The sequence below is a fragment of the Larus michahellis genome, chromosome 9, assembly GCF_964199755.1.
Source record: "Larus michahellis chromosome 9, bLarMic1.1, whole genome shotgun sequence".
Taxonomy (NCBI): Eukaryota; Metazoa; Chordata; class Aves; order Charadriiformes; family Laridae; genus Larus; species Larus michahellis.
Genome location: NC_133904.1, coordinates 45,737,970 through 45,761,680, shown reverse-complemented (window position 1 = coordinate 45,761,680; position 23,711 = coordinate 45,737,970). Strand labels below are relative to the sequence as shown.

At 61.0% G+C, this 23,711-nt stretch overlaps 1 protein-coding gene across 2 annotated transcripts; it reads left to right on the top strand.

The window, feature by feature from the left end:
* The first annotated feature begins 12,997 nt into the window (after window positions 1-12,997).
* Window positions 12,998-20,538, top strand: PLP1 (proteolipid protein 1). 2 transcript variants are annotated; one of them, XM_074601145.1, is made up of 7 exons: window positions 12,998-13,126; window positions 15,508-15,694; window positions 16,177-16,333; window positions 17,382-17,550; window positions 17,768-17,841; window positions 17,953-18,018; window positions 18,486-20,538. In XM_074601145.1, the coding sequence occupies exons 1-7, from the start codon at window positions 13,123-13,125 to the stop codon at window positions 18,555-18,557; spliced, it is 729 nt and encodes a 242-aa protein (XP_074457246.1). In that variant the 5' UTR covers window positions 12,998-13,122; the 3' UTR covers window positions 18,558-20,538. The 2 variants fall into 2 exon arrangements, with proteins under 2 accessions (XP_074457246.1, XP_074457244.1); XM_074601143.1 differs by having other exon boundaries at window positions 16,177-16,438.
* The last annotated feature ends 3,173 nt before the right edge of the window (window positions 20,539-23,711 follow it).

The following is a 23,711-nucleotide window of genomic DNA, read 5'->3' as shown; positions in this document are numbered from 1 at the left end:
CCGCGGGGTGGGCGCCGACCGGCTGCGGGGCCCGGGAGCCGGGCGGAGCCTCGGCCGCCGCGGCGGGGAGGAGGCGGGCACGGCGGCGGGGGGCTCCCCGCCGCCGTGCCCGCCTCCTCCCCGCCGCCCCGGGGACTTCTGCCGCCCCGTCGGGGCTGTCCTGGAGCCCAGGTGTCCCCCCGTGGGGGCTCCGAGGCGCGGGGCGGCAGGGCCCTGCCCCGGTTCTGGGGAGGGAGGCAGCTCCCTGAGGGGTTTGAGAGGGTCCGGGGGGCGCGCTGGGATCGGGGGATGCACCGGGGATGTGGCAGGGCTGATGGCTGTGCTGGGATCAGGGGATGAGTTGGACTGAGGGATGCTCCGGGGACGAGGGACGTGCTGGGATCGGGGGATGCTCCGGGGACGGGAAATGCACTGGGATGAAGGGCTATGTAGGGGCTGAGGGATGCCCTGGAGGTACTGCCCGTCGGAGTGGGAGGGAGAGGCTGGGAATAGCGGGGGTCCTTCTTCGCTCAGCCTGGCCTGGAGGTGCCTACCCCGCGGCTGCAGCTCGGGCAGGCTGGGGCACAGTCCCCGGGGGGCTCAGCCCTCCTGGCGGGACCCCTGTGCTGGCCTTTCCCAGAGTCAATCCTGTCCCTTGGTAGGGGCAGGTAAGCTCCTTGGAGAAGGCAAGATGGACAGTTGTGTCTGCGGGATGGCAAGGAGCTGCCGTGGCTGCCAGAAAGAGGGAAACCAAGGCAGAGGAGCTGCTTGTTAACCAGATTGGCATAGGCAGGGCTGGGACTCGGGCTGCTTGGCTACCTCTGCCCTGTCCCCTGGGGCCACCTGGCTGAGCCAGAGTCACCTCTCGGCCTAGGTAATCTGTGATTAATTTGCGAGGAAGCAAATAGTATTAAAAAAAGAGAAAAGCGTAGAATAAAGGATTCCCGGCGGATATGTTGTTCAGGTTTCCGTTCACCCTACTGTGACTGGCTCATCTCGTTTATTTGTATTAATTAGAGTTTGGTAATGGCTAGGAGCCGCCGTACGAAGCCATTGCTGCAGGGGCCTGCAGAGGATCATCTCAGGAGAGGATGAGGACTTGTCCCAGGGCAAGTGAGGGGCTGGGGTCTGTGCTGGCTTCTCCTCGGCAGAAAGCCAGTGCAGGATTTTGAAGGCTCCTAGCTGAGTTTGCTGCAGGGAGGCAGCACGAGTGAGGGCTGGCTATGTGAAGCCCAGCCTGGGGTGCCTAGTCCGGCACAGGGGAGAGGGCAGGGGGCTGTAGGCAGCGGGCACTTAGCTGCGAGGCCCCACGCAGGAGTGCTCGTCCCCACTCATCGGCTCTCCCAGCACCAGGAGCTGGGAGAAGTCTCCTCCAATTACCGTTGCCATTAATGTTTACGGGGCCGTGGCGCTGGGAGGCGCAAGGCAGGATCTGGAACCCTGGGGCGAGGAGCAAACGCACACTGCGTGACAGCTCCTCTTCCAGAGACTGTCCAAGCTAAGTGGACCTGACACCGCTGGGAGGGGGGGAGCCAGCCGCATCCTCTCCTCCCTCCAGGGAAACTGAGGCACCCGCGTGCCGTGCCTGCATCCATGAGGAGCTCAGGGGTGGTTGGAGTGGCCATGGGGACAGTTCTGCAGGCAGCCATGAGCACAGGCTCTCAAGATGACCAGCTACAAGCCTCGGCCGCACATGTTGTGGTCAGCTGGGGACTGGGCCTGAGCTAACAAGGCCCTTGGAGATGCCGGTGAAGCCAATGTGGAAACATAGCTCCCAGGCAGGGCTGCAGGGGACCGTGCAGCCGTAGCCCTCCTGCCCGCCTTGCAGCTCTGCAGGCAACAAGCGCTGTGAGGAGCGAAGCCGTGCTGAAAATAAGCTCTGAGAAAATGAAGGCAGCGAGCATCCCGTCGGGAAGGAGAAGGCAGCGCTGATTTGTTGCCGGCCGGGTCGAGGGGGATGGAGCAGGAGCTGCAAAAGCAGAGCCCGGCCATGCCCGGGGGAGCCCAGGCACCGTGCCGCATCCTGGCCAGGGGATTTTTGGGAGTGACAAGAACAGGCTTCTCCCTCATGTTCCTCAGATCAGAGCATGAGGTGGTTTTCCTGTAAACAGCAAAGATGCCAGCCAGCAGGAGATGGGAGATGGGCTCCCGGGCGCAGGCATCCACTGCCAGGCTGCCCTGCGGCCGCTCTCCCCGGGGGCAGCAAGGCTGGGGGGGGGACAAGGACCACACTATGACCCGGGGTGTGGGCAGCAGGTGCCAGCCTGGTGCAGTCCCCAGGGCTGGCATTGGCACGGTCCGCTCTGGGGATCCCCCTGTCCCTGCCCCGAAGTCGTCCCCGTCACCGTGCCAGGCTCTGCTAACAGGAGAGACGCAGGCAGCAGGGGCTGGGGCTGCTAAGACGGGGAGGAAAGCGTGATGTCTTTTTTCCCCTTTTCCTTCGCTGTCTCTGAGCCCACGTCAAACTGTTCCCCTGGGGCCGGACTCTTATCCGCCGCGAATCTGCCTGGATCTGGAGCCTGGAGGAGGGTTGTGCCGACCCACACCACCTGGATCCCGACCCCTCTCCGCTGCTCAGCCCCTGCATCGCCACATCTATATATTTAATCCCGCCTGATAAACCCTGCAGTGCATTTGTAGACAACACAATTCTGAAGGGCCGAGTGTTTCAACTGCTTGAAAACAGGTTTGGTTTTTTTTTTCCAGAGAAAAGGTTGTGAGGTGCATAAAATTTTGGGATGAACAGCTGCCTGTAAGGTCAATTTTGTGCTGTTTGTGTTGGGGAGGGGGGAAATGGGAGGGAGGGCAGTAGGCGAAGGAGCACTGTTTGCTCTCCATGTAGGGACACAAAGCCCCCCCTGGGCAGCCCCGCTTGGGGGTCCGGAATGCTGCTGCCCATACGGCTCCTCGGTCTGTCCTTCGGAGTCAGCTCGGAGCTTCACGGCCCCGGAGCCAGGGAGAACCTGCAGTGCCAGGAGGGGCAGAAGCTTCAGGTGGGCACAGGTTTGTGGTGGGCTTTAAGCAACCTCCTCCAGCTCCCCTGCAGCCGGCTCAGAGGGCGACGGGCTCGGGAGTGGGGGTGGAGGGCAGCTTAGAGGCAGATCCCCTTTTGGGGGGCATCTCATGCTCTGCATCTCGCAGTCCCAGTGAGGGGCCAGCGCATGGGCCAGGCCCCGCCAAAACTCCGCAATTAATCAGGGGCAGAGGCAGATGCTCTAGGAGACTCCGCTTATTGTAATTAGAGCCCGCCACGCAGCAGGCACCTCCATCCCCAGTCTCCTAATTCCCTCCCGCCTTCCTTCCCCTCTCCCAAGGCTCCCAGCCAACCCAGCCGGCTCTGGGACATCCTCCTCTCTCTTTTGCCCTAGGATTGGGATTTTTTTGCATGGAACAGGGACCCTGAGTACAGAGGGCTCTGCCAGCCAGCCGGCGTGCAAGCGCTGCTGCGCGCTTCTGCTCCGTACTGATTGCTTAAACACTTAATGGGCGCTGGGGAGCAAAGTGCTCCCTGTGAAAAATTCAAGACCTCTGTGCCTTCGGTTTAGGGCTATGCCAGCTCCCCTTTCCATTTTTTAATCCTCCGGCCGGTGAGAGCAAGGGAAGGCAGACACAGTCTCATCGCTGTTTCTGAGGAAAGCGGCAAAACAATAGGAAAACCCCGCGTGCCTGCGTTCGGGGAGGGGACAGCCCCTCCGCCCCGGGGTGGACACGGTGGCAGGCTCCCCCAGAGCAAACATTTTGAGGCGTCTAATCGGGTGTGAAATTAATGCCAGGGAAGACGCATTCTCAAGCGTGGCTGTGCATTGCTGCCAGCCTGTGGCTCTCCCCGGCCGCCCGGCGTGTGCCCAGCTTGGGCACTTCGTTCTCATTTAATGGCACATTCATCTCATCCCCCAGCATCGTGCTGGTGCCCACCTTTCCCCGGAGAAGCTGTATAGTGGGCTGCGGGTGCTTTCCTTTCCCAGCTGGACCAAAAACCATCTCAAGGCAATAAATGGGTGGCTAAGGGATGAATAACTGCGGTGGTGCTTTGGTGGGGAGACTGGGGACCCACTGGCACCAGAGCATGAGCAGAAAGCCCGAACCCTCCCCACATCTCAGCAGGACAAGTGGGCACTGGGTTCGGTGTAGCCGCCACGCGGACTGGGCAGGACGTCCCCTCCAGTGGCCCAGGAAGGTCATGGGGTACTGTGGGGATTTGGGGCTGCTCCTAGGGGAAGGTGGCACCGTGGCATGGGAGGAGGGGACAGGATGGCGGCGGTGCTGGGGACCTCAGTGGGTGCGTGGTGCTCATGCAGCGGTGCCAGCGGGCCCCAGCGCCTCGCCGAGCCGGGCAGGGTGACCCGGAGGAGATTGTGCAAGGTGAACCGAGACGTTGGTCCCAACTCCAGCTAATGTCGCTCTACGATTTTTGTGGCGGTTTTCCAGGCTAAAAATACCCCTGCTGTTGGTGCGGCGCGGGGCGGGCGCTGCGTGCAGCGGCTGCGGAGGGATGCTCCGTGCTGCGGGACCGGCCAAGGGCAGCCGGCCGGTGGGGCTGGGGTGGCCCTGCAGTGGCCATGGGGCTGGCTGTCCTGCTCCCCGAGCAGCCAGGAGCACAGGTCCTCTCACCTCTTCTCTCTTCTCGCTCCGAGGTGACCTGGCACCTCTCATAAGGGCTGTGCCAGATGCAACCGCTCAGCCAGCAGTCCCCAAAACACCGTGTGGGGAGAGAGCATCCTCAGTGACCTCTCTCAGCTGTGTTTCAGCCCAGCACTGGGTCCTTTGCTGATCCCGGAGGATCGCACCAGCTCATTTGATTGCTCCTCAGGAGCTGTGGTTAGGACACACCGGCTCCTCTGGGTGCTCCTCAGGTTGTGTCTAGCCCATTTGGGGACCAGCCTGGGGCGGGATGCTGCAGCAGGGCTCGTTTCCCCAACGAGGGGCAGCGAGGCCTGAGGAGCTCAGTCCATCGCTGTGGCTGTGGGGCTGCTGCGTGTGGTTGGGGGTGTTTCAGATGCAACTCTCCTGAAAGCTACCAAAGAAAAGAGAGTCCGACGCTTGTTCTTCAAAACCATCCCCTCATCTAACAGGTGCTTATCCACGTCTCTAACATATTTCTGTTATTTTATGGCAGGTTCTCAAGGAAATATTTCCTGTATATCCCCTCCATCATGTACGAGCAGAGGACTCCGCGACTCCCACCCTGGCCTGAAGATGCCTAAATGGTCCTAACTTGCCTCTTCCCAGCCGTGGACTGTGGACCTTTGCCTTCTGGCACCGACGGTGCTCTGCTTTGGGTAAACTATGTGGATCGTATCTGCAGACAGAGCAAGCGCGGAGGGAACTGCAGACAGAGGGAAGGCTGGAGCAACGGTACCGGCTCATCCCATGACCTTGGCAAGCTGGGCACGCCGAGGGGGGAGATTTAATTTAGATAAGTGTCAAGCGAGACTCTTGGGGCCAGCAGCAAACTCTGGCAGAGATTCCAAAACCCTCAGTGGGCGCCTCGCTCCCCCAGGGTGACCTGGCCCTTTCCCATCTTCGTGTCCCTTCTCTTTTCCCACAGGTCACCCCTTTGCTGCCTGCCTTGTCCCCAGATCACCCCACAATGCGGGCTGGTTCCCTCCTGAGGCTGGAGATGCAGGAGGGGAAGTATAGGGAGGAAGCTTGGACTGGAGCAGAGCTCTCTCTTGGCTGAGGATGCTCCTGCCTCTGCTCCCAAAAATGGCCCTGCTTGGTGAGGACGGCGATTGGCTGGGGTTGGGATCTGCCGATGGACTGAGGGGAGTGATGCTGGGGGAGACAGCACTGGCCTGACCCCTGATCTGGTTGCCTCCAGCACTTCCAATTACTCTGGGGAAAATCGACAGGATTTTGACACTGCAAGACCCCCCCCAGCCCCTAATCTCTGCCTCCCCTAGTCGTCCCTTCCCCCTGCCACCCCCAGCTCTTCGCCCTGCCTGAGCATGGGCAGGAGAGGAGCTGCCGTGCAAAATCGATGCCTCGGCCAATGCTGGGCTAAGGGGGGGTTGTATCAGCTAAGGCAGGTGGGGGATGAGGGGCAGGGTCAGTGTGGTCCCCCCTGCCCCAGTCTCCTCCCCACTTTGGGGTACCCGTCTCTGTGCATCCTCGGCCACGGTTGCCATGGTGACGCGCATCCCTCGCTGCGGCAGGAGCGCTTGCGGGGTTTGATGAGCTCTGTTTGCTGCTCTCGCCTCCACGGCTCTCCTGCCCTCGGCCCCAGCGGTCTCCAAGCAGGAAAGCAGAAGGAGATCACCGGGAGGAAAACGTGCGGTAGCGTTGCGTGGCGTTAACCGCAGGCTGCCCGCCTCAGCCTCGTTGGATGGGATTGGGTTGGTTTTTTTTCACGAGAGACCCCCCCGTGAGCGACAAGTCTGGAAAACAAAGCGTTACACATCTGCAGCATCAGGTGGCAAGCACGGGCGGAGAAGGAATAAGAAACCAGCCCCTCTGCCCTGTGTCCCCCCCACTCCTTCCCCCCCCTCGCCCCGGCACGGCCATTGCGGTGGAGATGAAGGATTTGTTTAATTAGACGGCAAATCCTCCTGCTGCTGCACAGATGCAAAGAGCAGCGGTTCAGGCAGCAGATGCTTCCCGGGGGAATCTTGGCTGTGGGAGTCGGGGCGTGGGGCTGCCATGATGGCACTTTCACCCCACGTTGCTGGTGGGTGTCACGGTGCCAATGAAGCCGTGGCTGGCAGGGAACAGCACGCTGGGTGCCATCCCGGTGGTGGTGGCCATGTGGCTGCAGAGAATGGTGCCGTGAGGAGCTTAGTGTGACCCCAGATTCACTCCCCGACTCCGTCCTCTGCCTCCCGTGCTGTTACGGGCTCTGGGGTGGCTGTCCTGGTGTCCCTGCTGCAAGTGGCGTCCTGGCAAAGGCACCTCACCCGTCCCCACCTCTCATCACCTTGTCACCCCCAGGGCGCGAGGCCGATTCTCCCTGTGCAGCTGGGGGCGCGGAGGGGCTGCACAGCGGCATCACCCACCTGAGTGCAAAAACTGGAGCGGCAAATGAGTCCCCCGTCCCCAGAGCCACCCCGGGAGAGGAGCCTTCGTGGCATTTGGGGTTGTTTCTGCCTGTCTCAGCTGCAGGGGGGACGCAGGAGGGTTGTGTGGCCGCTGCTCTCCATCCGACTCTCTGAGAGCCGCCTGTGTCCGCGACTCGGGGGGGAGGCGGTGGGTGCCGGGTAGGAGATGTCTGCATCTCTCACACCCACCTCTTGGTCCTGCCATTGGGTTTGCCCTCCAGGAAACGCCGCAGGGTGCTCTCTGGAGCTCAGGCACGAGGTGCTGTGACAGCAATGCCACGCCGGGGGCTGTCACCGCTGTCCTTTTGGTGTCCAGCCCAGGCCTTCACCTCCTCAGCGCCCACTCGCTTGTCCCTCGGGAGACCCTCACTGTGGCTGGCACCCGCTGGCCACGGGAAGGGTCCTGCCGGCCCAGGGACAGGGCTCAGGGTAGCCGGGTCAGACCCTGTGCCCTGGTCCCCGGGGGGAGCATCACCCCTGGCACACCTGGGCGAGACGGGGCTGGGGTTGGCATGGGGGCGGGCAGGAGGAGAAGCATCTTTCTGGGCTTTGGAGGGAAACACAGGGAAAAGCTCCCTCTCTGGGTAGAAATCCAAGACAAAACACCGCAGCACAACCTCGACTGCTGAAGGACTGTCCTGCCTAACCCAGGAACTCCCTCGGCATCACTCTCCATCTGCTGGGCTCAGGGAAAGTGTGGGACGAGTTAGCACCTCCTTGGCTCTTTGCAGGCACACGAATTCTCCTGAGCCTTTCAAAATGGGTCCCACGGGCAGCAAGAGATAAACCGGGGGTGCCCCAGAGCTGAGCCCAGCCCCGGCGCTGCCTGCACCTTCCCTTTACAGAGCCTGTTTCCCAGGGGCAAATAGAAACAGAGTGATCCTGGGCTGTGTTTGCTCTTCTCAGATACCATCGGCTCCACGGAGGCGGAACGACATTTGTCTTTCCCTTCCAGGATTTTCTGAAAGGTAAATGAGAACAGTTCAAGAATATGACCCCACGAACGGCAGAGCGAGAGAGTAATGAACAGCCCGGAGAACATCAGCGTGAGGCGTCTGTTTACCCTCCTTTAGGAAGAAAATCAAGGAGAAAGGCAGTGGACGTGAAAGGCAAATCTGCTGGAAATTCAGCCAGAGGAAAAAAAAAAAAAAAATCACCTTCTCCTCAAACCCGTAATTAACCCTGGAGACTCGCTGCACTGGGCGAGGGGCTTGGTGAGAATTTGGGGGGCGGGAATTAGAAACTAGAATAAAAAAGCGGTTTGGACCAGAATATTATCCCCAATTTCTGCAGTAAATAACAGGGCTATTTGGTGGGTAAAAGGAGCAGCGAGCAGTCAGAAAGCCCTCCGGCGCCTGGGCTGTCTCTCACATCAGCTGGGCGCCGGGTTGTGCCGCCAGCAGCTGTCTGCGCCCCCGATTCCCCGCGCCAGGGCGCAGGCAGCCGTGTCCCCACACCTGCGCCACGTGGCCCTGCCACCCTGGGCTTCACAGACTGCGAAAGGTGTGGGGACAGTGGGGTGACAGCAAGGCTCCTGCGTGCCGGACACCCTGCCCCAAGCATGGCGGGGGGGGGCTGGTGGCCCTCTCTGCCCGCCAAGGCTCGCAGCTTCTCCTACACCAGCCAGCCCAGCGAGATGAGAAGATCTTCCAAATTTTAAAACTTGGGTTTTTTTTTTTTTTAAAAAATCATGCTGCTGTTGGGGAAAACATCAGCCAGGCACCCCAAAAAGGAGGCGTGGGCACCTGCTCATCTTCTCTGAAGGGCGACTGGGTGAGGAGATGAACTCAGCTGGGGTGTAAATCTCAGCTGCCCAGCACCTCCATGGCTGACCTCCACGGTCCCCGGTACAGGCCGGCAGCCGGGGCAGGCAGGAGACGGGCGCTGGTGCCAGGAAGGAGGGCTCTGCCCCTGGGTCATCCCGCAGGGCTTGGGCATGCTGCCTGCAGCCCCGCTTGCTGCGGGGTCCTGAGAGCCTTGGAGCATCCCTGGGGATCTCAGGGCGTGGGGTACCCATCGTGGTACCCACTGCCCATCCCTCCCCTCAGCCTGGTGAGGGTTTTATCTCCCTCCTCTCCCCAGCAGCCCCTGCCCTTCCTTTGTCATCCCGCGACACTGGGCTGTCCGTCTGTCTGTCCTTCAGCATGCGTCCTCTGTCCTCTGCCAGCTTCTTCTTCTTTTTTTTTTTTTTTTTTTTCAAATTTAATTTTTATTTGCACATTTTGTAGCCTTGCAGCAACCCAGGAATACAAATAGGACAGCGAGTGCAGCCAGGCTTGGGCAGCGGCGAGCGGGGCCGGCTCCGGCCATGGTCCTTGGCACCGCCGGGAGGAGGCAGCTGGACAGATGCTGCCGGTGCCACCGCGACCTTCCTGCGGTCGCCATCTCCTCTCCGCTTGGATGGGGCTGCCTGGGAGAGAAGGAGATTTTGCACGGCAGGAACATCCCTGGGCATCCCTGGGCAGCCCTGGCCGCAGAGCTGCCCTGGGCCACTGGCTAGCAGGACACAGCTCTGCCTCCCTGGCCGGGGTGGTTTTAACCCCGCTGATGGGTGAAGAGACGCAGCGAGGCGCGTGGAGAAGGACAGTTAAAACCAGCAGCAGATAACAAGAAATTCAGCCCAGCCAGGGAAGCGGCTGCCTAAAAATAGCAGCAAGGTTCTCGGCTGTGACAAGACACACCGGGATTTCTCCCGCTGCCCCATGTATAATGGATAAGGGCGCTGCACGCGCCGCCGCTGGCTCCTCCTGGGAGCACCGGGGCTGTGCCCGCATTTTGGGGGGTGCAGGGGTGGAAGGGCTTGCTGTGTTTCGCAGGGTTGGCACCCACCGAAGGGTGTGATTTTGGCCACCGCGCGTCTTTGAAAACCCAGAGCAGCGCAGAAAATGAGCCCGCGGGGATGTAAGCAAAGAAATCGATTTGGAGGGGGGAGAGAGGAAATTCCTCCCTGAAGCTGCGGGGCCGTGGCAATAAACCACCTTCCCCCAGCTGGCCTCCCCGCTGCCTCCCAGCTCGCCCTGGGGAGGGCTGCCCGTGTGCCCGATGTGTGCCGAGGGGGGGCCAGGGCAAGCCAGGAGGCTGTCCCGTGCCGTCAGCGTGACGGGAGCAGGTGTGACAGGCTGTCCGCGGGGATTACGGGTGAGGTGGCTGCAGATGGGGATGGGGACGGGGAGGATGCTTTGGTCCTCTGCCCCGTATGTTCCTGCTTGCTTTCCCATCCTGCTGCTTTGCCCTAACGTGGTGGAGAGGTGCAGACCGGCGGTGCCCGACTGGCTTTTCCTTTGCCGTTGCTGTCACCTGCTTGTCCCTCCAGCTCCAAACTTGCCTTTCCCCATGGCCCAGGGAAAGCCCGAGGCTGAGCCGCAGCTGCGAAGCACCGAGGGTGGGAGAAAAAAAACCTACAAACACCCCAGAGAGGCCATACCGTGCGGGGGGTGTATTTAGAGACGTACGTGTGCGTTTTCCTCCAAAGACTTCATTTTGGATGCAGCCCGTTCCAGTGCCTTAGTGCAGGTTTTGGGTGGCTGGGGAAAGAAAGCCTTCTCCGTGTCTAGCCCCCCCACACACCTTGCAAGGGGCAGCGTGGCCGTCCCGGGCTCTATTAATGAGTGCAGGTAGCTAAGCCCTTAATTGCTCTGTGTGTGGGGGGGATGTTTTGGACATAATTGGCCACCGCCCAAGGGTCAGAACAAATTGCAAGGTGATCCGGATTGATTTATAAGCATGTTTATTTTTACCGGCCTGGCATGGCCCCCTCCTGGCTGGCAAACAGGGATGCGTCTCCCCTTCCCTGCCTGAGAAATAGCAGCATTTTCTCTGGCAGGGATGAGCCGACGGGAAACTTTTATGCGGGCTGGCAGACTCCCCGCAGCCACACGCTGCCCTGGGGGCCGCATCCGGGAAGGGGCTGAGCCGCAGGATTGCTCCAAGCGTGCGGTTCCACACCGAGGATTTGCAGGAGAGGCTCTCAGAACCTCTCCAGCTGAAATACAAAGGGAGAGGGATGCAAGAAGGGCTTTTCAGCATCCCCGTGGCCACACAGACCCCTGGGGCTCTGCCCCCACCCCCCCCATTGTGGGCAGACGGTGCAGTGTTTGGGGTGCGCTGTTGGCCACCCACCCAGCTGCTCGGCGCAGGGTGCCCACCGCGCTGGCGGAGGAAAGGCAGCCCCGACCACTTTCCTGCACGCTTTCTTCTCCCTCAAGCCTTAGAAATCCAGGGAGGGGATTTCCCCCTTTTCCCCCGTCTCCCTGTTTTGCAGCTCCGCTCTGGAACACCCACGGGAACACTGCCCAGAGCTGGGCTGGTCCCTGCTGCCGGTGGGTGATGCTAACGGCAGCGCCGAGGGGTTTCTGTCCCAGGAGGGAAATGCTTGCTGACAAACAGTGCCCGGTCACCAAGAATTTTAGGCCACTTTGTGCAGAAATCACAGTCCCTCTTAGTTGCCCACATTCTCCCCGACGGGGTAAAGCTGCCGCTTCCTCCCGGGGTGTTCAGAAGTTGCAGAGTCGGCAAGACTGGAATTTCTATGGAAAAAAAAACAGAAGGGCGTATATTTTTTCCCCAATGTCTTATTTTATTTTGTTTTATATTATGTTATATTTTATATGTTATATTTATGGGGGGGGGGGTTATGTCATATTTTTTCCTCCTTGTGGCCAGGGGCCCCCCTTGTGCTGCCCTGGGGTGCAGGCTGGGCCCTGCTGTTTTCCAGTGGCCATAGGGGTCACGGGTGATTTCCAAAGGGATGTTGTAGGGCTGTCACCCTCCCATGGCCATTACGAGCTGATTGTGGCAAGGTGACATCACCGCCAGGCCACCCGGCTGCTACCTGGAGGGCTAAGGGAGGTACCCAAGGATGCTGCCCACAGCAGTGGCAGAGGGTGTCCCTGCTCTGTCGTCCCTCCCATCCCACGGCTGGCTGGGGACACCGGGCAGCCCTCTGCCACCCTGCCCTGCCGTGGGAAAGCGAGTCAGGGAGTTGTGCTGGGGGGCCAGGAGCTGGGTCCCACCGATGTGGGGTGCAGCTGACCACCATGAAGCCCGGGCAGCATTTGCACAGCTGCCCAAGTGGTGTTTCCCCCCAACCCAGCTGCAGGCAAAGCCGAGGGAGGGCTCTTTGGGTGGGCGAGGAAGGGACAGGGGTCCCCAAAAGATGCCCACCCTGCTCCAGCGCCCAACCCGCCAGCGTCCCCAGCCCCAGGGACAGCCAGGCCCTGCCACTTTGCTGCCTGGCACAAAGCGGGTCATTGAGGGACACAGCGGGGCTTTGTCCACCCTGTGCCCGCCGGGAAGGGGCCGGTTGCCCTCTGCAGGCTCCCCCGGCCCTGCGCTGGCTACGCAGCCGCAGCACCCAGGGAGGCTGGGGGCACCCATGGGAACTGTGGCACAGGGGACACCCACGGGAGCTGTGGCATCCAGGGGACGGGGGGCACCCAAGGGAGCTGGCTCCATCTGCTGCAGCCCTGGAGCCATGCCCGTCACTTGGGGACCCCACAGCTGTGCCCACCTGAGCGCAGTTCCCCCGCGGGAATCAAGGGGCTGGGGAAAGCGGCCGCAGAATTCCATCAAAAGTGGGGGGGGAACTCTCAGTTTGGGGGCCCCCCAAGGCTGCAAGTCAGTCCCTGGGATGGGGAGCCCCCTGTTCCCCACTGGCAGGTGCTGGGGGGTCGGGGAGGTGACAGAGGGGCATCACTGCCGTCTCGTGGGGCTGGTGTCCCACGGTGCCCGGGGGGGACCCCAGAGCCACCGACAAGAGGACACCCCATGACACCCCAAAAAAACCCCTCCAAGCTGCAATTTTTTTTTTTGCTAAAGCCTTTTCCCCCAAAACCCCGAGCGGGGCCGTGGGGCGGCTCTGCCCACGCAGGCGCTGGGCACCCAGGAGCTGGCAGCCAAGGGGTGCTGGGGGGGCAGGAGGGGGGGCGGGGTTCTGTCCCTTTAAGGGGGGTGGCTGTCACTCAGAGAGCCCTTTTCTTTGCTGGAGAGCGGGACAGGCACCCAGAGGGGGGAAATACAGGGCGAGGGATCGCCAGGCAGGCGAGGGCTCCCGCAGACAGCACCGAAGCAGCCGAGCGGGAGGTCGGGGGAGTTGACCAAGTCCAGCGCCATGGGTGAGTATGGGGTGAGGGTGGCAGACACGCGGAGAGACATTGCTGGTGGCTCTGGGGACCCCATCCCACAGCAGAGCTCCCTGAAACTTTCCTCCGGCACTGGTCAGGTCCCACTGTGGCCATGCCGGCCGTGGGAGCTGCCGGTGGAGGACGCCTTGGCACGACGGGGACGGCATTTTCATTCCCAGAGTGGTTTTCTGTCCCTGCGTACTCATGCGCTGCCTGTGGGGACAGATGCCATCCCCATAGCTGGTCCCACCCGAGCCCTCACCACACAGGCTGGAGAGATGAGAGCTCCTGCCCAGGGCTGGCGGGAGCTGGGTGGTCCAGGCAGGGTGCTGAGACCTGACGCAGCTCGTGCCACTTGTCTGCTGGCAGCCTTGGGAAAACAGAGGCACCCCTTGTGCCTCAGTTTCCCTATCGGTACACCAGAGCTAATATTTACCGGCATACCCCCCAGGGATGTTCTCTGAGAACAGAGAACAGGTATGCTCTGTTCTCACGGGTGCCATGGGCTGCCAGCACCCTGCCTCCTCCTCCTCCTCCTCCTCCTCCTCCTCCTCCTCCTCCTCCTCCTCCTCCTCCTGCTGTCTGCAGCGTATTGTTTGGCTCCGGCAGCAGCTGAGCCCGGGTACAAGGCTCGGGATTGTGCAGCACAAGGGCTCTTTCTCTCCTCCTTTCCCCTCCCCAGGCTTCCCCAGAGTAGCTTCCCAAAGCCCAAGGGACCGGAGCTGTAGCAGGGAGCCTGCCAGGCCCTGCTGCACCCCGGGACTCGCAGCCCCCCCGGAAAGGAGCCACTCACCGTTCCCCCAGCCCCCAGGGAACTTGCCATGCCACTTCCCAGGTGGCCAAAACAAAAATAAAAAAGGCGTGCTCGGCGCAGCACCCACTGGCCGTCCCCATGGGTCCCAGCGAGGTTCGGGGAGCAGCGGACGAGCGGGACCCCCCCAGACCTGCTGTATTCCAAGGCAAACAAACGGGGGGGGGTCCCAGCGCTCCTCCATAGCGCGGCCTTTGTTCCCTGTTTGCTCTCGGCACGGGGCAGCCGCCGGGGTGGCAGTGCCAGGACAATCCCCCATTGTCCTCGGTGCCACCCCGCGACCTTGCTCCCAGTGGGGAGGGGAGGGCACTGCTGGCCAGGACCCCAGGGCTTTCTTGTCCTTTGTGGGAGGAGATAAGCACTGTGGGGTCCGTGGAGGGAGCGTGGGTTTGGGAACACTTCCCACGGGTACCTTTTTGGCATGCAAGGCACAAATGCTATGCCCAGATGGGATGTGCCTGGGACGGTGGGGTGCCGGAGCCCGCGTTTTGGGGAAGGGGAGCAGCTTCCCTGGGCAGAGGTGTTGCACAGCCAGGGCAGTGGGTTGTCACAGCTTAGCTGGAGCCAAACTGATGCTCCCAAGGTGGATGCCAGCGGGTACAAACCCACCTGGCTGCCCGTCCCCAAACCGGGCAGGAGAGTGAGCACCTCCAAACCCAGCCCATCGGGACCTGAGCTAACGATCCCACACGTCAGAGGCCTGAACGTGCGGAAGGAGCAGGTGCCCATGGCCCCATTGCTGAAAAAATCCAGCATTTAGGCAACCCAAGCGGCACGCTGGCTCACGCCCACGCTTTCCCTACCCACACACAGATACACGTGCCCTCTTGCCAGATATCTGTCCTGGAGGACTAAATCTATTACACAAGCGCTGACGTTTGGGGAACTAACACGGCTCCTCTCCTCTCCGCATCTGCTGGTGCAATGGGGCTGTTGCAGCCCGAGCTGCCCGCGGGGTGCCAGGAGAGGGGACAAGTGCAACCCAGCGTGCCACCTCGGAGCCCAGGATGCTCGGGGTACATGCCAGCTCCTCCTGTGCTGCCCCAAGGCCAGGCCACGATGCTGGGTCTCCGCTGAGGTTTGTCTCCCTGGAGGTGCTGGGTTCCCCTCCATCTTCGATGGGAAAAGAGAAATGGAGGCAGCCGGGGTCGATGTTGCCCGCAGCCGGGCAGTGCCAGCAGCGGGGAGCCCATTAGCAGCTTGTTTGACGGGTCCCACTGGCATTACGCTACATCACCTTGTATTTCCATCTTGTTTCGCACGGGTCATCCTGGCTGGCTCACCTCGGCTCCCCGTCCACCTCACACCCAAGGGCTTCTTCATGTCCCCGGTACCCCACGCTGCCATCAACCCCTGTCCCTGGGCACGCTTGGGTGCAATCCTGCCCAGGAAGATGCTGGGTTTGGGTCTCCAGCACCACAATGGATCATTTCTGGGTTTTCCTTCAACCTGCTTCCCTCTGGGCACCTTCCTCCCCTCATACTTGCCTGCTCCTGAGCTGCCGGCTCCGAGTGCTCCCTGTCCCGGCGGTCCCGTCCCACCTCACTTCTCTTCTCCCTAGGTTTGCTCGAGTGCTGTGCCAGATGTCTCATCGGGGCACCCTTTGCTTCGCTGGTTGCCACCGGCTTGTGCTTCTTCGGGGTAGCGCTGTTTTGTGGCTGTGGGCATGAAGCCCTCACAGGCACCGAGCAGCTCATTGAGACCTACTTCTCCAAAAACTACCAGGACTACGAGTATCTCATCGATGTGTAAGTACCCTGCCGCGGTGCATCGCCCTCACGCCGGCGCCCCGTGCGTCTCCGTCTTGCTCTGTGCCAGCAGGAGGTGTCCAGCCGGGCTGGCCGGGACGATGCTGTCACCCAGGCACCATGGACACCCCAGGCTGCGTTTGCCGTGTGCCAGTGCCGCAGCAGGGTCCAGTGGTCGCTTGTTTCCATTTCATGCCTGTTTTTATCTGACCCTCGCTAGGTGCCCTGGCTAGTGCTGGACCAGTGCACCGGGTAGGTATGGAGGGCACGGGGAAGCCGGCAGTGGACCACAACGTTGCTTGCCAGGGCTTTGCCCTGGCTCGCTCCTCTAGTGGCTTCACCCTCCGTTTTGGTCCCCCCAGGGTGGCATGGGGAGGGTAAGTCGCTGTGGCCAGGCTGCCCCAGCCGTGCCACATGCAGGGCTGAGCTCCCCAGCACCTTCCCTGCTCCTGAGCATCCCTGCCCGCTCCTCTCCCCGGCAGCATCCACGCTTTTCAGTATGTCATCTACGGCACGGCCTCCTTCTTCTTCCTCTACGGAGCCCTGCTGCTGGCCGAAGGCTTCTACACCACCGGCGCCGTCCGGCAAATCTTCGGGGACTACAGGACCACCATCTGCGGCAAGGGCCTCAGCGCAACGGTAACTGGGGGCCCGAAAGGGAGGGGAGCGCGAGGCCCCCAGCGAGCTCACTCGTTGCAGCGGGTGTGTCAGTGTTTGGGAAAGTGGCTAGGACATCCTGACAAGGTGATCTTAACCGGGGTTCGGCACCCCTTCGCGCGCCCGCAGCGGGTTTGCCACGCTCGGCGTGGCCGAAGGGCAGGAGACTGCGGCCGTCGGGGTTTCGGGGTGTCCCAAAGGGAAGCGCAGCCCGGCCGCCCTCCCCCAGGTCTGCCACGGCCCCCGGGAACCAAAGCAGCCCAAATGGCCACATTTAATGAAAACACTTCATAGAGTCATAGAATCATAGAATGGTTTGGGTTGGAAGGGACCTTAAAGATCATCTCGTTCCACCTGCCCTGGGCAGGGACACCTCTCACCAGACCAGGTTGCTCCAAGCCCCGTCCAACCTCTCCTTGAACCCCTCCAGGGATGGGGCAGCCACAGCTTCTCCAGGCAATGTTTAAGTATCATCAGGGACAGCCATGCCCCCGGGGTTGTCCTCTCCGCTGTGCTTGGGGACCGTGATGACAAAGTGCTGGCAAGGGGAGCCCGTGTCCTGGGGGAGCGGAGGGGGACGGCTGCGGTTCCCTCGGGGCTGGTTGGCGTGGCACGGCGGAGGGAGGGCAGGAGAGCCGCATTTGCACGCCAAGGCGGGTTTTGCAGCTGCCCTCCCGCAGAGGCCAAACCCTGCTTGGCCGTGGCCGCGGTTTATTACCCCCAGCACGGAACGTGGCAGCCATCCTGCTGCTGCCACCGGTCACCTCCATGCACGCGTAGCTGGCTGCGAACATGGGGCTGGTGGTGACCCCGTGAGCCGCAGGAGTGCCCGGCTCGGGCTGCTGCTCCGTGCTGGCCGCCTGGGGATACGCCGGGTTTGGCGGGCGGTGCGGAGCGGGATGCAGGCAGCATCTCAGTCCCCTGCCTGCCCCATGCCCTCTGCTGCCTGGGGACCCTCGCGCTCCCCTGTCCCCTGTCCCCAGCCGCTCGGTAACCACGGCTCTGCCCCGGCTTGTCCTGCCCCTTGCAGTTTGTGGGCATTACCTACGTCCTGACCATCATCTGGCTCCTGGTCTTTGCCTGCTCCGCGGTGCCCGTCTACATCTATTTTAACACCTGGACCACCTGCCAGTCCATTGCCAACCCCAGCAAGACCTCGGCCAGCATCGGCACCCTGTGTGCGGATGCCAGGATGTACGGTAAGTGCCGGGTTTGCTGCCAGGGAGCCAGGGCTCAGGGCATAGGAGATGGGATGGAGGAGAGGGCTCAGGTGGATAAGGCTGGGATAAAGCAGAGGCAAGTGCTGAAGAGCCCCAAAATGCGAGGGGGGGGCGGTTACACATGGTTGCAGGAGACTGAGCAAGGCAGCCGGCTGGTGGCCATGCCTGGCTCACCCGGTTTCCCACATCTCACCAGGCGTCCTGCCCTGGAACGCTTTCCCTGGCAAAGTGTGCGGCTCCAACCTGCTTTCCATCTGCAAGACCAGCGAGGTGAGCACCTCCTGTCAGCCCATGTGAGCTCCTTTCAGTGGGTGGCCTCGGCACTGGCTCCCCAGCCTGTGCACGGGGCCCCGGGAGCTCACCCCCCCTCTTCCCTTGCAGTTCCAGATGACTTTCCACCTCTTCATCGCAGCCTTCGTGGGGGCGGCTGCCACGCTGGTCTCACTGGTGAGTCAGTGCTCCCCCTGCCCGGCCGTTCTCCTCCGCCCGGCGAGGATGTGGGGGCAGAGGACAACAGAGGTGGTGGGCATGGACGTGACAGAGCCCGTGCTCGTGTCATTTTCTGGCACATAAGTGCAGACGATGAATTTGGGCCATAAGAAGGTAGAGGTGGCTGCTGGAGGGGATCTGGAGGGACTTTAGGAGACCACTGGGGAGAGGTCCTGCTGCCCGTGCACTGCCCCTGCCTTTCCCCAGCTCTCCTCTTGCTTTATACCACACCGAGACACTGCAGTGTCCCACCAGTGCAGGAGGTGACAGGGCTCCGCGGGGCAACTGCCCTGTTGGGGTTCTGGGCTGGGGGATGCCACCTCTGACGTACCCCAGCGAGAAGTCCCACCTCGCTTGCCCTCCTTGCCGGTGGGAGAGCTTCGTTTCTCCTCCTCCCTCCTCGCTCACTCTCTTCCCACCCACAGCTCACCTTCATGATCGCCGCCACCTACAACTTTGCCGTCCTCAAGCTGATGGGCCGAGGCACCAAGTTCTAGCCTGCGCTGTGGATCCCGGCCAGACCAAATGCCCTTCTTTTCTCTAACCTCGAGGCTTTAACACTGCAGCCACCCGACACCAGGTCTCCTGCGTTAACTCTGCCTTCGCCGCTGACTCCCCTCCTCTTCCTCCCTCGCATCCATCGTGCTGAGCGTGACCAGGAAGGAGAGCTTCCCACCAATGGACACCTCTTCATGCACTTTTCTCTCTCTGCTCATCCGTAACCGGTTCGCTCTAGGGCCAAGCCCATCAAAACCAGCCAGAGAAGAGGAGGGACTTACTCCAGTGTCCCGATGTTGCCTAGAGATGAGCAAAGGCCTTCATGCTCCTGGGAGGAGGAAATCCATGTAGGTTGCTCTATGAGTAGCAAGAGGCTACCTAGAGAGAAAAGGAAGTTGGCCCAGTCCTGGTACCATTGCTAGAGACTCTCCTGGAGCTGTCTGCTGTCACCACCCGTGGATGGAGAATAAGGACTTTTTTTTTTTCCCCTTAGCACAGAAAGATGAATTTACGCCAAATTGCCTGCTGCAGCCAAGGCAAAGGGAGTTCAGGGCAAGGATCTTCCCATTGCGGAGAAGAGAGTGCTGACCCCAATGCTGATAAAGCCCTAACCCAGCTGCCCCTATTAAAGCCTAAAGGAGTTTTGGTGTCTCTCTAGACAAGGGGGACTCTTGGCTTTACCCTCCGGGCAGCAGAGAAGTGGCAGATAGGTTTGACCGAGGGGGGACGTCTCTGCGCTGTGCCCTAGGAGCGTAAAGCCAGAGCCACCCCTCCGCAGGCAGGGGATGTCCCTCTGGACTGCACCTTTGCCCGCCCTGCCCTGCTCTTGTCCCTTCACAATGGTGCTCTTCTCTGGGGTGACGTCTGCTTCTCTAACCTCCGCTGCGCCGGAGAGCTCGGTTTGTTTCTCATCCGCGTCAAATGTAACTTTCCCCCTCGTTCTGTCCCCTTCTTCCCCCCCTCTTCCACCCCCCCACCCCACCCCCGCCAATGTGTCCTGCAAGTCAGGACAACTGTCTTGTGTCTGCCAGGGCGGGAGGGACTGGCAGCATCTCGCTTCCAGCCGAAATCCACGGAAGGGTTAAGGAAGGAAGGAAAGGAGGTGGTTAGGGGGGGGTCACAGGGTGGAAACACGGCCCCTTTCTGCAAAAGAGATCCTTTCCTGTGCCAGCTCAGTCTTTTCCCATGGAGGGGGGCAGCGGGGCGAGGGGTTTGGTGGAGGCGACCTCTCCCGCATGATTGCTCTCCACGGAAGCTGGAGGAAAGCCCTCTGGCTGGGTAGCATGGGTCCAGCCAGACCCGCCAAAATACTGGTTCCAGTCCTCCCCATCAACTGGTATTTTGTTTTGCTCTTCCCTGCCTCTCCTTAATGCTAATTTTAGTGTTTATTTATTGGAGAAACTACTTTCAGTGGCAGACTGTAGCTCCATCTTGCATGGATTTTTATTTTTTTTTTGGGTCTGTATTATTGTTATATTTTTTTTTTTAAGTGCCGGTTTCAGCAGGGGCAAGGATAAAGGAGCAGATCTGCTGAGCAGAGCGTTCGAAGGATCCTTGCCGCCGGGAATGCTGAAATAGGTTGTCCAGGCTACCAACGCACACGGGCTGGGGAGGGGGGAGATGCCAGGAGGGATGGCAGGGTGGGGAGAAACCAGTCAAGATCTGGGAATTCACATCGATGCTATCTCTCTTGGGGGTTTGCTGGGGTTTTTTTGGTATGCATTTAACAAAAAATAACCAGATCCCCTTCCCACCCTTGTCCCCAGACCCCAAACACACACACACACACACGTGCACACACACACACACGCGCCAAAAGACAGTTAATCGACTGAAAGTGTTTCCTTCCTTTCTGATCTAGAATTTCAACTTGTTAACAAGCAATAAAAAGGAGCAAGTTTTTAGAGACTTATCTTACAAGATGTATTTTATAAAAATTAAAGAAAATAAATTAAAATTAAGAACATTCTGAACAAGAAAGATGTCTCGCTGTCCCTTTGTTGTGCTGGCTTTCCTCCCCAGCCCTGGGCTAAACAAAAGCAGAGAAGGGGAGGCTGCAGAGAAGGTCCCGGAGGATCAGCGCTCGCCAGTCCCACCTGTGGGCCAGCAGCCCCCACCGGACTCTGCCCACCCCATCCTTCGCACCCCAGCCATGAGGTTCATAACCCTGACTTCAAAAATCTTTGTTCCCAGCTGGGGAGCCCTTAAAACCTCTATTTCTCCTCCAGCCACCCAGAGGAAAGCTGGGGTCTTGTAGGAGCAGCTCACTCGTGTTTGGTGATGTGCTGCTGCCCTTATTTAATACCCCAGCCTCCGCGGCGACAGCCTCCGCCACGTCTCCTAATGTAGCGCCCACCGCACGGCCACAGCAAAACTAATCGGCACGGCTTGAGCAAAGCTGGCCGGCTCGCGCCAGGCGATGCATGTGGTACGAGCACGTCCAGAGCCACGCGGGATGCACCACTCTCTCACTTGCAGAGTGAAACGAGACGGTCTTGTTCAGGCAGGAGGGTGGACTCGACTATCGCAGGGCCTTACGCGTCCCGTCTGCGCGCTCTGTGGGTGGCTGCGTGCCATTTGCTGCAGGGTCATTAACAGTTTGCACAGCGCTGGTGCGTGGGAAAGTCATCGGCTGGTGGCTTTCTGCCCCTCATCAGATGAAGGCTGCCCTCAGGCGTGTGTTTCCACAGCAGCTACTCAAAAATTATCGATTCAAATGTTGCTGCTCTTGGAAATCCCCCCCAGGAGCTGTGCCCAGGAGCTTCCAGGGAGCGAGGCCATAGAGGGACGCTCCCGGTCCCATGCACAAACCCCGGCACTGCTCCTGTTTTGCAGCAGGTCTGCCCAAGATGCAGATTTCAGGCGCAGTGAGGTGCCCATCAGCAGCAGGACGGGCTGAGAGCCGGCAGGGAGATACCTTCCCACGGCCAGGACCCACACTGCTCTTCCTAAATGGGACTCTAGCCCAAATCCCACTCTCTCCTCTCTCCCTCGGCTTCAGCCCCCTCTGGGCAGGCAGCAAGGCTTCCACGCAGCCCAGCCGGGGGAGGTTTAGCTCATGCGTTGCTGCTGCCCCAGCTCCGTGCACAGCTGTGCCCGCACCCCGGCCTTGCCCCAGCTCACAGAAACCCGCGGGGCCGCAGCGAGCATCAATGGTGCCCTTTGTTCCCCGCGTTCCCAGATGCCATCACCCTCCTCTCCCCACGCTGAAAGGGCCCTGTGTGTGCGCAATCAGCCGCTGGGCAGGAGCGAGCCAGGGAACAAAACACCATCTCTTTCCCCTGGCAGAGACTGGTGCCCCCCGGCCGGGGTGAGGGCTGGGGACAGCAGTGCGAGGTAGCGTGTGAAAGCGGCCAGCGTGGCCAGGACGATGGGCAAGTCCGAGGGCCGAAGGACACATGTAGCCTCTTGTTGGGTGTGCCTTCGGCAGTGTCCTGCTGCCACCCCACCTGGGGACATGGGACCTGTCCTCACAGCTCCTTCCCTCCTGGGCACCCAGTGCCCTCCAGGAACTGGCTGTGAATAGACAGGAAACAAACCATGCCTCGTACCAAGCCACATCTCTGTAAACCGGCCCATCACGAGAGCTCCAAGGAGGGGAGCTGGTGCAATTAAACATTTTTCCCCTGTCTAGCGGCTGAAACGCAGCTGCAGTTTCCTCCCACAAAGGCTGGGCCAGAGGAAGGGACCCTGGAGCAGGTCCCACGGGCTGCCTTGCAGGCTAGGCGGCTCCCACCCCTCCGTCCCATGCCCTGCCACTCCGGGAGACGGCCCTGTGCCGCTGCTAGCACGGGGCCCTGGGCAGGCAAGCCCTGGGGGCCAGCGGAGACAGAAACCTCCCCTGCGCAGGGAAAGGAGAGGGGAGGGGATGGCGGCACCCGAGGGCGTCATGTAGGGTCCCCAGCCCTCCGCGGAGGCGGCCTCCGAGGGCGAACCCCCGCCAGGCTGATGCTCCTCCCGGCTGCCTCTCTCGGCCGGGGCGGGACAGGTCCCCGCACCCCCAGCTCCTCCGGCCACCGCATCCCCGCTCCTCCGGCTCCCCCCCGCGGCCACCGGCCGCAGCTGCCGGGGCAAGGCGGGCGTCGTGCCCCGAACTCCCTCTCCGGTGTGCTGCCCCCGCTTCCCCGGGGAAGCCCCCCCCCCCCCCGCGCAATGGCACCTCTCCTGCTAAGGGCGCCGTGGGAGCCTCCAAAATAAAGCCAACCCACCGGGCACGCATAGGAAAACCAGCTACCGTCTCCCTCTCGCGCCTTCATTTACACTGGGCTCAATCCTGCACAGTGCAGCAAGAGAATAGCAAATAAAAGCTACCCTAAACATGCACGTGCTGCCATTTAAAGTCTGTGTGCAAGCCCCCAAGTACATAGCAAACTCCTCTGAAGCCACACAGGCAGGCACAGTCCCCTGCCTTGCTCTCCGAGCAAAGCCTCGGGGCTCAGACCTGGGGAAAGGCTGTGTAGGATGAGCAGGAGGGCTCAGGGAAAGGGCTGCCCACTGCCCTGGGATGCCCTCCATCCCTCCGCCTGCACTAACACTCAGCAGAGAGGGCAGCGGGCACACCAGCTGTGGCAGCACACACTCACGCTGTTCCTTACCAGCAGCTCCTCCAGCCCTGTCCTGGGCACGGAAAGGGCTGCGAGTGGCGAGCGATGCCCTGGCAGGGGCGGTAGCTGGCAAGCAGCCCTGCCTGCCAGGGCCACAGCATGGTACTGCTGCCCATCTGCCCTACAGAAGGTCCCACCTGCTGCTTCTCAGGCACCCAGCTGGTTTCTCCCCATTTCTGCACGCAGTTTGTCTCTGCTAGGGAGATGCCCGGGGATGAGGAGGGAAGATTAAGTGGAAAGTCATCATGGAAAGGACTGACAACAGCACAGGCAGGTGCTGTACTTGGCCGCTCAGGAAGACATGAATCCTGCACCTGCACATGGCCACATGCACTGGCCCTTGAAGGACCCCCCAAAGCCACCAGGAGAGAGCTGCTCCACAAGCCATGCAAGCACTGGGGTCAAGAGGTATCTCTGTCCATCCACCATTGCTTTTGCCTGAGCAATCGCCTCAGCAGGCAACCCACCATTTCAACCACTTCACAGATTGTCCCAGGCCTGTCTCCTAGAAGAGGGACTCTGACTCACCTGAGGCTGTTGGAGCTGCCA